Below are 12692 nucleotides of genomic sequence, written 5' to 3' on the forward strand. Positions count from 1 at the left end.
ATCAGCAGTCTCTTTTGCTCTTCCAATGTAGTATGGTCCAAAAGACCCAAATGCTGGATGACTTTAAACAAGATAGCACCCACATGTTTAACTATGAAGACAAGTAATCTGTAAAAGCAACATTTTGAGTCTTGCCCATTTTATCATCCTGTTAAAATATTGTTTGCAATATTTTCCCAGTAAACATCATAATGCCATATATGCTATTTCTTGCCCTTAAAATATCTGAATCTCACAATATTGGTGTTTGTTTTTTCAAAAATCTTCTTCTTTCGGCTGCTCCCATTAGGGGTTGCCATAGCAGATCATCTTGTTCCATATCTTCCTGTCCTCTAAATCTTGCTCTGTCACACCCATCACCTGCATGTCCTCTCTTACCATATCCATAAGTCTTCTCTTAGGCCTTACTCTTTACCTCTTGCCTGGCAGCTCTTTAACATCCTTTTCCCAATATACCCTGCATCTCTCCTCTGCACGTGTCCAAACCAATTGTCAAACCTGAGCCGACCCTTTGATGTAATTATGTCTCCATCCTCGACACACCCAATGCAACTCTTAGCATCTTTAGCTCTGCCACCTCCAGCTCTGTCTCCTGTTTTCTGGTGACACCGTCTACAACCCATATAACAAAGCTGGTCTCACTACTGTCCTGTAGACCTTACCTTTCACTCTTGCTGATAACCATCTGTCACAAATTACTCCTTATACTCTTCTCTACCCATTCCACCCTGCCTGCACTCTCTTTTTGCACCTCTCTTCCACAACCCCCATTACTCTGTACTGTTCATCCCATGTATTTAAACTCATCCACCTTTGCCAACTCTACTCCCTGCATACTCACCATTCCACTGAAACTTCCTCTCATTCACACACATGTATTCTGTCTTGTTACTACTGACCTTCATTCCTCTCCTTTCTACAACATATCTCCACCTCTCTAGGGTCTCCTCAACCTGCTCCTGCTACAGATCACAATGTCATCAGCAAACATCATAGTCCAAGAGGACTCCTGTCTAATTTCATCTGTCAACCTGTCCATCATCATTGCAAATAATAAAGGGCTCAGAGTCAATCCCTGATGTAATCCCACCTCAACGTTGAATGCATCCATCACTCCTACCGCAGACCTCATCACTGTCACACTTCCCTCATACATATCCTGTACAACTCTTACATACTTCTCTGCCACTCCCAACTTCCTCATACAACACTACAACAACACTACATCTCCTCTCGAGGTGCCTTGCCATATGCTTTCTCCAGGGACACAACTCCTTCTGGCCTTCACTATACTTCTCCATCAACACCCTCAGAGCAAACATTGCATCTGTTCTGCTCTTTCTTGGCATGAAACCATACTGCTGCTCACTAATTGTCACCTTCCTTCTTAACCTAGATTCCACTACTCTTTCCCATAACTTCATGCTGTGGCTCATCAATTTTATCACCCCTGTAGTAACTACAGCTCTGCACATCCCCCCTATTCTTAAAGGTCAGTACCAGTACACTTCTTGTTCACTTCTCGGGCATCCTCTCACTTTCCAAGATTCCATTAAACAATCTGGTTAAAAACACCACTGCCATTTCTCATAAACACATCCATTCCATTCTTCATCCTTCATAGCTGTCCTTACTTCCTCCTTGCTAATCCGTTGCACTACCTGATTCACTATCTCCACATCATCCAACCTTCTCTCTCTCTCATTCTCTTCATTCATCAGCCTCTCAAAGTACTCTTTCCATCTTCTCAACACACCCTCCTCACTTGTGAGTATGCTTCCATCTTTATCCTTTATGACCCTAACCTGCTGCACAGCTTTCCCAGCTTGGTCCCTCTGTCTAGCCAATCGGTACACATTACCTCCTCATCTCCTCTGTTCTCTTCACCAACATGTCCATTGAAATCCGCTCCAATAATCACTTTCTGTCTCTTGGGTACACTGTCCATCATTTCATCCAACTCACTCCAGAAATCTTCTTCCTCATCCATCGCACACTCAACTTGCAGGGCATATGCACTAACAACATTCATCATCACACCTCCAATTTCCAGCTTCATAATCATTACTCTGTCTGACACTCTTTTCACTTCCAATACACTCTTGACATACTGTACTGTTCCTTCAGAATAACCCCTACCCCATTTCTCCTCTCATCCACACCATGATAGAACGATTTGAATCCACCTACGATCCACCTGGCCTTACTCCCCTTCCACTTAGTCTCTTGCACACACAATATATCAACCTTCCTCCTCTCTATCATATCGGCTAACTCTTTCCCCTTACGAGTCAAACTGGCAACATTCAGAGTTCCTACCCTCAGTTCCACTCTCTTTACCTTCCTTCTCTCCTCTTTCATCCGGACTTGTCTACCCCCTTTTGTTCTCCTTCTTCGGACAAACAGTAGCCCAATTTCCACCAGCATCCTGTTGGCTAACAGTACTGGTGGCGTTCATTGTTAACCCGGGACTCGACTGATGGGTTATGGAAATCTGTATTGTTGTCCACAGGTTGATCTGGCAAAATTTTACACCGGATGCCCTTCCTGACGTAACCCTACTTATTTATCCGGGCTTGGGACCGGCACGAAGAAACACACTGGTTTGTGCATCCCCTGTGGCTGGGTTTTTTTGTTCAAAAATAATAGGTATAAACTATTTTACAATGTGTGCGTAATTGTAAGACAGAGATCAATACTCAACAACTGTTTTGGCTTGAAAAATGAACGTGCTTGGATTTTAGGCTTTTCCTCTGTACCCCATAAACTGCAGTGTAAAGCAACAATGCGGCCAAGATATTTCTTAAAACTGATAGAAAGTGATTCACTTTAGAACACATTTGCATGTGACAAATGCATATATGGCATGTTTGTGAAGAACTGGCTTAAACAATAAATAAAATTATCCTTTAACTGGCTACTCTACTACAAGTATGGAGGAATATAGGAGAGTGGACTGGCACCCTGGTGGGTTAACACTAGCCACTAAGTCAAAAAGGGTGAAATTCCACTTTTAAGCATTTTCATTTTCTTTCTCAAATATAAATATTGTTAAAATAGGTTCTAGAAATAATAAATACAAAAATTCATATTATGCTAATCAACTAAGTGAGCATAGAGGTGCTGCTATTCAGTGTCAGCAGTTTGTTCAAAATATTTAAAAAAGAAAAAAAAGAAAAGTCATCTTACCCTATACACTCTTAACTCAACAAGTAAACAACAGGCAAACATTTGAAAAGTACACCTCAGACTCTCCCACACTGCTGTGTCTGTGGAACGGATCATCTTTTATGTACCTGTAAATTAGCTAAAAACTAATTTAATGAAAAGACCAGTAGTCTGATTTTTTAATTTCAAACACTAAGTAACTTTATGGAATTTTCTTTTTTTTATTTTATTAAAATCACACATCATTCCAAGCAAATAAATATTTTTTTACAAACATAAGATCGAAAACAAATCAACCCCCACCCCTGAGAAAGTTCAATTTCAAGCACTTTATTGTAATTGTGTAACACAACAAAATTATTTTTTATGACAGCCCCAAGGTGCATTTAAAGAAAAGTCAAATAATTCAAAATATGATGTATACAGTGTTAAGTGATCAAGTAACCAGAGCAAAGCACATGTTCAATTAAAAATGATCTCAGACTGAGGAGATTCAGAGTTCAGAAACTTTATGGCAGATGGGAAAAAGCTATTTTTTAGTCTGTGCGTACACGGATTGACCTAAAGCGTTTTCCTGACAGGAGGAGCTCAAACAAAGAATTTCCAGGATGAGTTTTGTCCTTCAGAATGTTTTTGGCCCTTCTCACACAGCGAGTCTTATACAAGAGTTCGAGTGATGGCAGTTCAGTCCCAATAATGACCTCTGCTGTTTTTATGACCCGCTGCAAGGCTTCTTTAGCAGCCTTGGTGCAGCTGTTATACCAGGCCATCATGCAGTTAGTTAAGATGCTCTCTATATTGCATCTATAGAAATTAACCAGCAGCTTCTGGGGGAGGTCAGCTCTCCTTAGCTTCCTGAGAAAATAGAGGTGTTGTTGTGCTTTGCCTATTATAGCCAAGTTATTGTCAGCACAGGACAGGTCCTCTGAGATGGTGACTCCTAGAAACTTAAAGCTGGAAACTCTCTCCACAGACTGTTATCGGACTGTGATTGGTCTTTTTAGTGGTCCTAAAGTCCAGAATAACTTCTTTGGTCTTTTTGGTATTTAAGACCAGGTTGTTGGTGTTGCACCATGCTGTCAGATTCTGAACCTCTTCCCTATATGCAGCTTCATTGTTCTCTGTTACAAGCCCAATGACAGTAGTATCAACCGCAAATTTAACAATGTTTGATTGGTGGATGGGTTGACAGTAATGGGTGAAGAGTGCATAGAGAAGGGGATTTAGTGCACATCCTTGTGGCACACCAGTGCTCAGGGTAAGGGTGGAGGATGTATGTTTGCCCATCCTGACAGACTGGGGGCGGTTGGTGAGAAAATCCAGTAACCAGTTGCATATGGACAGAGCAAGTCCTAGTGCATAGAGTTTTTGGATCAGCTGGTTAGGTATGATGGTATTAAATGCAGAGCTGTAGTCAATGAAGAGCATTCTAACATAGGTGTTGGGCTTTTCCAGGTGCAAGAGAGCAGCATGTAGAGCCACACAAATGGCGTCCTCAGTTGGTCTGTTTGCCCGCTTGTCTAGATCAGTTGGGATGGAGGCTTTGATGTGGGTGATTACCAGTTGTTCAAAGCACTTTGCGATGACAGGGGTTCAGAGCAACTGGTCGATAATCATTAGGACAGGTTATCCTCGGTTTTTTGGGAATTGGTACAATGGTTGTGGATTTCAGGCACAAGGGGACTGTAGCTGAGGAGAGAGAGAGTTTGAATATGTGTGTAAATACCTCCGTTAATTGGTCAGCACAGGCCTGGAGCACACATCCTTACACATTATCAGGACCTGCTGCCTTCCTTGTATTCATGTTTTTGAATGCCCGCCGCGCATCATGTATGTGTATGACCAAAGGCTGTGAGTCTCCGGTCAGCGTGAACCTGACTTGAGGCTGGTTATTGTCCTTGTCAAACTGTGCAAAGAAACTGTTAAGTTCCTGTGCTAGGTTGGCATTGTTATTGGCCAGTGTGTATTGTACGTCATTTTTCTTTTTGTAATCTGTGATTAATCGGATGCCTTGCCACATCCGCTGTGAGTTTGAGTTACTGTCAAAGTCCTCCTCAATCCATTGTTTGTACATTAGTTTAGCAGACTTGATGCCCTTCTTGAGGTTAGCTCTGGCAGCTCTATTGGCTGAGGTGTCTCCTAATAATGCTTATTCTAAAATGTTATTGATCAGATCCTGCCAGGTTCTGAAAAAGTTCTGCAGAGATCCTCTAAGTGAGAATTTGCTTTTTTTCCAGTTTCAAATAGTATATAACATCAGTTACCCACTGACTTAGAATAGGAGAGTTAGGATTCTTCCAGTTGAGCAAGATAAGCCTACGTGCCAATAGTGTAGTAAAGGCAATTACAGTTTGTTTGTCTTTCTCCACTTTAAGCCCATTTGGGAGTACACCAAGCACAGCTGTTAGTGGGTTAGGAGGGAGTGCGACACCAAGGCTGTCTGATAGGCATTTCAAGATTTTGGTCCAAAATAATGTTAATTTGGTGCAGGTCCAGAACATGTGGCTCAGTGAGGCTGGAACTTGATTGCAATGTTGGATCTTGCCCTGGAAACATTTTGGACAATTTTAAGTAAGACAGATATGCTCGATATATAATTATAATTTGAGTTGAATAATTGTATGTTTTGCGTGTATGGAGCTCGAACGGATTCTATGCATTGCTACTTTCCACTCCTTTTCTCAAATATTGAGTGAGAGATCCTTTTCCATTGCTCCTCTTTGATCTTTGAAAGGGAGGGACTGTAAAATGGTTCTATATACAGTAATCCCTCCTCGATCGCGGGGGTTGCTTTCCAGAACCCCCCGTGATAGGTCAAATACGCAAAGTAGAAACCATATGTTTGTATGGTTATTTTTATATATTTTAAGCCCTTATAAACTCTCCCACACTGTTAACATTATTAGAGCCCTCTAGACATGAAATAACACCCTTTAGTCGAAAGTTTAAACTGTGCTCCATGACAAGACAGAGATGGCAGTTCTTTCTCACAATTAAAAGATTGCAAACATATCTTCTCTTCAAAGGAGTGCCATCAGGAGCAGAGAATGTCAGAGAGAGAGAGAGTGTGACAGAAAAGCAAACAATCAAAAAATCAATACGTGCTGTTGGGCTTTTAAGTATGCGCACCGCGATAAAGCAGCTGCAAATAAGGGAGCAATGTGAAGGTAGTCTTTCAGCATTTTTTAGAGTAGTGTCTGTATCTTCTAGGCAAGCAGCCTCTGTGCAAACAGCCCCTCTGCTCACACCACCTCCGTCAGGCGCAGAGCATGACAGAGAGACAGAGAAAAGCAAACAATCAAGCACCGCGTGGGAAGCATATCTTATATCATTGAGGAGTTTTAGTTAATATGTAATACATGCTCTGATTGGGTAGCTTCTAAGCCATCCGCCGATAGCGTCCCTTGTATGAAATCAACTGGGCAAACAAACTGAGGAAGCATGTACTTTAAATTAAAAGACCCATTGTCCGCAGTAATCCACGAACCAGCGAAAAATCTGTGATATATATTTAGATATGCTTACATTTAAAATCCGCGATGGAGTGAAGCCGCGAAAGTCGAAGCGCGATATAGCGAGGGATCACTGTATTAAAGAAAAGCTGTCCTCAAGTCCTCAAGAGTCCTCAAGACTGATCGATATTTTTTCCGGCATAGAGGTTGGTGGGAGGTAAGGAAAATTGGGCAGGTTCTGTTTAACAAACTTTCTGTTTTGAGGGTAGTAAAAGAAATGTGATGCTAGGAAGTTAAATTTGAAATATAATTGTTCATAGGATGCAAAGACGTGGTCTATGTACAGATCTCTAAGTGATTTAATCCCGAATGTTTTCCAGACATTATAAACAGCATATGTTTGAGAGGGTTGAAAGAGGTGGTTCTCGTGCAGAGATGCCACAGTTAAAAGCTTCTTTATCTTAAAATGCTTTCTAAATTGGTTCCATATTCTGAGTGAGTGAAGCGCAATTGGGTTGTTAGTACATTGGCGATAACTTGCATTTATTGGGGTACAAAGCAAAGAATATAAAGATGTACTGCAGGATTTTATTTCTATTGTGGACCAATCCTGTGTATGTTCATCTATTTGTGTCCAGATTTTTATAGTTTCTATGTTTGCTGCCCAGTAATAAAACTGAAAGTTAGGTAGAGCCATGCCACCTTCTGCCTTTGGTCTTTGTAGGGTCGCTCTTTGGATACGTGGATATTTTGAATTCCAAATAAATGAGGTTATGATTGAATCTAATTTCTTAAAAAAATGATTTATTGATGTATATTGGAATGTTTTGAAATAAAAAGAGAAGCATAGGAAGAATATTGATCTTAACAATGTTAATTCTTCCAGCTAAAGTGAGATGAAGGGTTGACCATCTATGCAAGTCTTGCTTAATTTTTTCCATACAGAAAGTGAAATTTTGTTAATAGAGAACTTTATGTCTACTTGTGATGTTTACAAGTGGTATTTAAACTGATCTGCGATGATAAAAGGGAAGGTGCCCAATCTAATATTGTGTGGTTGAGAATTCACTGGGAAGAGCACACTTTTATTCAAATTAATTCTGAGACCAGAAATCTTTTGAAATTCTGTAAGTGCTGTTATAGGACTGCAGGCACAGTATTTTGTGGATCTGATAGATACAGTACCATATCATCTGTGTACAGAGAAATTTTCTCTTCAAGTCCTTCCCCTTTATGTCCTCCCTTATGGAATTTTAATTTCACTAAAATGCACCTTCTTTCTTAAAACAGTCATTGCGGATAAGGAATTGGACTTGGAATCCTGTGGGTGTTGTTCTAAATCTCAGTCAGTGCTAAATACTGATTACTGTATGTCACATCACCTACCTGCATGCCATCACTACAAATGCGTATCTGCCTAGCTTTAAGGAAATTGTCTGTATGTTGGAGTCCTCAAATTGGTTTTGGATCACAATCCTTCTTGTCTTAGAATAGGTGTAAATTCATTATTATGGGCAGCATTGTGGTGTGTTTTCCATCATTTCTGCTTGGTCCCTATGTTGTTACTGTGCTTGTTAAGAGATGAATACTAAGTCCTTCAAGGCCATTCCTGTAAGCATTCACACTATGCCTTAGAAGTATTGCAGACTTAATTTTCATGCTTCTAGCAAGAATATTGGTGTTATTCATTTTTAACCATCTTATGTTTGCTTTTTTTTCCTCAAAGGCCACTGTCGTATGCGACCTTTTACTACTTTACATCATGCCACATCGTCACTTTTATAAAAATATGAAGTTCAAGTACACAGAAGAACAGGAGGAGGTAATATATGTATAAATATTATTTTTTAAAATTTGCATTAAGTTAAAATACATTAAAAAGATACATTTGTCATAACCTGGTCTCACAGTCCATTAAATATGGTCAGTTTTCTACTCATTTCCTGTTTCTAAAATATGTGTTTTCCATAGTCTGTACTGCTAAAAAAACTTTTCATGTGTGTCTACTTAATTCCTGATTTCCTTCCCTTTTGTCTTGTAATCGTAATTGACCTTTATATTTTGCAAAGAACACATGAGAATAGCCCCTGTGGTTGGGTATAATGTATTATTTCATGGCTGGTTTCATATTCCGTGTATGACTTTTATTTTTCTACCTTTTTCTCTTTCTACTGATCTGTCCCATCACTTTCTTTTATGTGGACTCGTTCCCTGGACACTTTTTATTGTTTAATATTGTTTTTTATCATTATGCTGCTGCTGAAGTATGTGAATTTCCCCTTGGGATTAATAAAGTATCTATCTATCTATCTATATTCAAATCTCAAAATATATTTTCATTTTAGAATTATGACTTTGATATTCTTTTTCACATTTGGATTTGATACAATGTTTTCTCTTTCCCATGTTATTGTAATTTCTGAAGCCTTTTATGTTTGTTGAAAAAAAGCCAAATCTTCCTAGAAGAAATCAAAGAAATCATGTATTTTTGTCTTTATAGATAAAAGCTACTAACTAAATACTTTCTACATGGGAATGATGACATTCTGTAGTTCCCATGAAACTGTTTCATACTCAAAAGAAACATATCTACCTGTGTCTGTCTGTATGTGATGTGGTATCGTACCTGTATGATTATTACGTAAACCAGAAGACATTTTTCTTAAGTGTGCTCTAAATTGTAATTGACCTTTAAAATGTGGTGCACTATGTAAAATATGATGCATACATAAAGATGACTTCAGTTACTGATATTCACTATCAAAATTGTTTAAACATTTGTATTATAAAACATTATTAAATACCCCCATGTCAAGCAGGACGGGGTGTGAAAATTTACAATTAAAGTTCACATAGCCAATGATCAAGAAAGCATGGTCAATATAAAATTCTGCCAATGCCACATCCAGTTTTCCAGCAAATTATGCAAATATTAATACACAAAACCAGAAACAGCAGTTCAAAACACATTGATAAAGACACAGCTATTTTTCCAGTAAAATGTTGAGTGTTGCCAAAACTATAATGCTGTATCAGGGGTGAGGTGCACCTGTGTCCACCACTTACACAGACTGGCTCAGACTGGTTTTCTGATTAAAAAAGGAATAAATGTGACCAGATTACTCTTTGTCAAAAATTGATAGAATTTTGTTAAAATAATTTGGCAAAGGAATGTGCATTGTGAAAAAAATGTTCTTGTTTACTAAAAATTTAAATAAACTACAAGGAAAAAATGGTAATACCTAACCACATTTGTATATAATTGTGCTATTAAAACTGAGCTGATCTCAAGGTTTCAACAAGATGTTCATTTTTTGCTCATTTCAGTGTGAAATACTTCCTTGATATCTGGACTGGCCAAGAATTTCACAGTCACCGTTCCTTGCCCATTTATCTTGGAATTTGGAGAAGCTTGCCTGGGCATGTTTCATAACCGCCAAGCTGATGCAGAGAAACAAGGCTGGATTTGTCCAATTCCCTTTCACCTCTGCTTTTACTATTTATGGAGGGAATTCAAGACAAAATGTGAATTGAAAAACAATAAAAGGGAAAAATACCTTTCAAGGACAATGTTGACATAACATGGATATTGCACATTCAGATATGTGGTTAACTGGGGTATACGTTAATAATTAATGAGTGCATGCAATCATCCATTTATCATCTTATCCAACTTTATCCTGAGGAGCATCACAGGAGAGCTGGAACTAATCCCAGAATGCATAGGGCAAAAGGCAGACGCAATTTCTGGACAGAGCACCAATCCATGGCAGGGTGAACACACACATACACTAGGGCCAGTTTAGTATTGCCAATCCATCTAATCTGCATCCTGGTCTCCTTACTGCAATGTAGAAGTGCTACCACTGTGCCACCATCCTGCCCACATGCAATGATAAAAGTGAAAATTCAGGTTAATTGGTGCCTTCTTTTTGTTACATGTTTTGTACCTATTATCACAGGATGTGTACTGTATACCTTGACATAGGCATGAGGACACCGACATACAGTATGTTAAGAAATGATTAATTACTCCATCAAAAAAGTTTACGACTCTCCCACAGTGTAATGATGCTTAGCCTATTAGCTCTTGCTCCCTTTTTAAGTTCTCTTACTTATTCCTATCCACTGTCTGTGCTTCTATTTATCATGTATGGCCTCAGTCCTTCTTTACAATTGGATAGGAGGTTGCATTTTATTTGGAGATGGCTTGTGGTTGTATCACTTTAATCTTTTCTTTCATTTAAACAGACTTCTCACACAAGCCACCTGAATTTATTATGGCCGTCAATCTATGGCCACCTGCATTTCTATAAAATGGCCAACTGGACCATCAAGTAGATACTCCCAGTCTGTGGTGTTCTGTTTTAATGCCTGAATAAAGTAAAATATCACAACATAACACACCCTTATTTAAGATTTACACCTAAAGATATTCCTGTATCTCTTCCAATCCTACATTCCCTGTAGGACTGGTGAATCAAACTTCCATCTACTATTGTTACAAACCCAACTTCACCACTATAGTATTGTGTGCAAACACAGCCAATACCAGTAACATCAGATACAAAGCAGGAAATTCTTACACTCGTAATAAAGAACACTCATTCCCTGTCAATTTAGGGAAACCAAACAGTCTAATGTATGAATCTTTGGGATGTGGGAGAAAACTGAAATATCTGGGGAAAAAAAAAAGGTGATAATGTGTAAAATCCACACACACATTATCAGGTCTGGTGTCTGGTCAGGTATTCTTGATTGTGTATTCTCCTCTACTCTATTGAACACTTTGAATTGAAGGAGAATTCTTAAAATTGTTTATTACTTTTGTCCCTGAAGCACTGCCTGACGTAAGCAGAGAATGAGAACAAGAGATCCTGGCAGCATTTGCCACAATATTTGGTATGCCAGTTTTTTATTTATGGCGTGTCAAACAGCTTAAGTTTAATTCATAGAAGCCTTTGTGTTCTTGGCTATAAAACCCTATAGTTATTTGGAAATGGAATTTATTAAAGTTTTAACATGTGCTAATTTATTTTTTGTGGATGTAATAAAATAGGTAATTTTGTTCTTTTGCAAAATGAATGTGGCTATTCTTTGCTTAATATTTATTGATTTCACTCTATTCAATAACTTGATCACTTTGGCTCCTAATAATAATGAGCAGCAGTAAGTGCAATGACTATAAAAAGTATTCACCACCTGAAGAGTTTTTCATTTGTGGAGGCAACATTTTACACAACATAACATTGTTCACAGGTTGTTTCTATTATCATAAGAGGGTGAAATATTTATATGTGCAATATAAGGAATATTACCAAAAAAGTTTTGTTATACTATACCTTAATCAGTAAAAATATACAAGTTTAAAATAATAAAAAAAAAAATGTTAAAAATATTGGAATAGTGGAAAATATTCTAACACTTACTGTATCATCCCTGCACCTGTAATATAATACAGTGTCTATAAAACGTGTTCACCCCCCATCTTGAGAGGTTAACATGTTATTGATATACAACATTAAATCACTGTAGATTTATTATTGCTTTTTTGACATTGACAGAAAAAGACTCTTCAACATCAAAGTGAAAGTAACATGAAATCGGAGATCAGTACTGGCCTTAAAAATCCTGATTGGAGCATCCACACCTGCTATACATAGATTTACCACTGTGCCATGCTGTTTCCATTTCTTAATGATTGGTGACTTGAATATTTCCTTGTCTCCACATGCTGAATTGTGCTTTTCAATCACCTTTTCACAGAGTTGCTTGGAGTGTTCTTTTCTCACCTTGTTGACTCACCACAACTTGGACCTTCCACATAAGATGCATTTATAATCCCAGCCAAGTGACCTCCATTGAACTAATTATGAGACTTCAAACGCCAATTGGCTGCACCAGTGATGATTTAGGTGTGTCATATTAAAGGAGTGAATACTTGTGTGATCAATTGTGTAATTAATTTAGATCACTTTGCAGAGATCTATGTCAAAAAAAGCCAAATTCAGTTCATTGTGATTCAATGTTGTATAACAATAAAATGTACAAACCTCCAGGTGATGAATATTT

General features: G+C 38.4%; 1 protein-coding gene across 1 annotated transcript in view; it reads left to right on the forward strand.

Annotated features, from left to right (window-relative positions):
- The window catches only part of p2rx1 (purinergic receptor P2X, ligand-gated ion channel, 1), a 52667-nt gene extending 40966 nt beyond the window's left edge, over nucleotides 1–11701 (forward strand). The window contains exons 11-12 of the mRNA XM_039756780.1: nucleotides 8347–8442; nucleotides 9948–11701. Coding sequence (XP_039612714.1) covers nucleotides 8347–8442; nucleotides 9948–9965 — 114 coding nt within the window. The 3' untranslated portion in view covers nucleotides 9966–11701. The remainder of the gene's footprint in view (nucleotides 1–8346; nucleotides 8443–9947) is intronic.
- Nucleotides 11702–12692: the final 991 nt, after the last annotated feature.

The sequence above is a fragment of the Polypterus senegalus genome, chromosome 6, assembly GCF_016835505.1.
Source record: "Polypterus senegalus isolate Bchr_013 chromosome 6, ASM1683550v1, whole genome shotgun sequence".
NCBI classification, from domain to species: Eukaryota; Metazoa; Chordata; class Cladistia; order Polypteriformes; family Polypteridae; genus Polypterus; species Polypterus senegalus.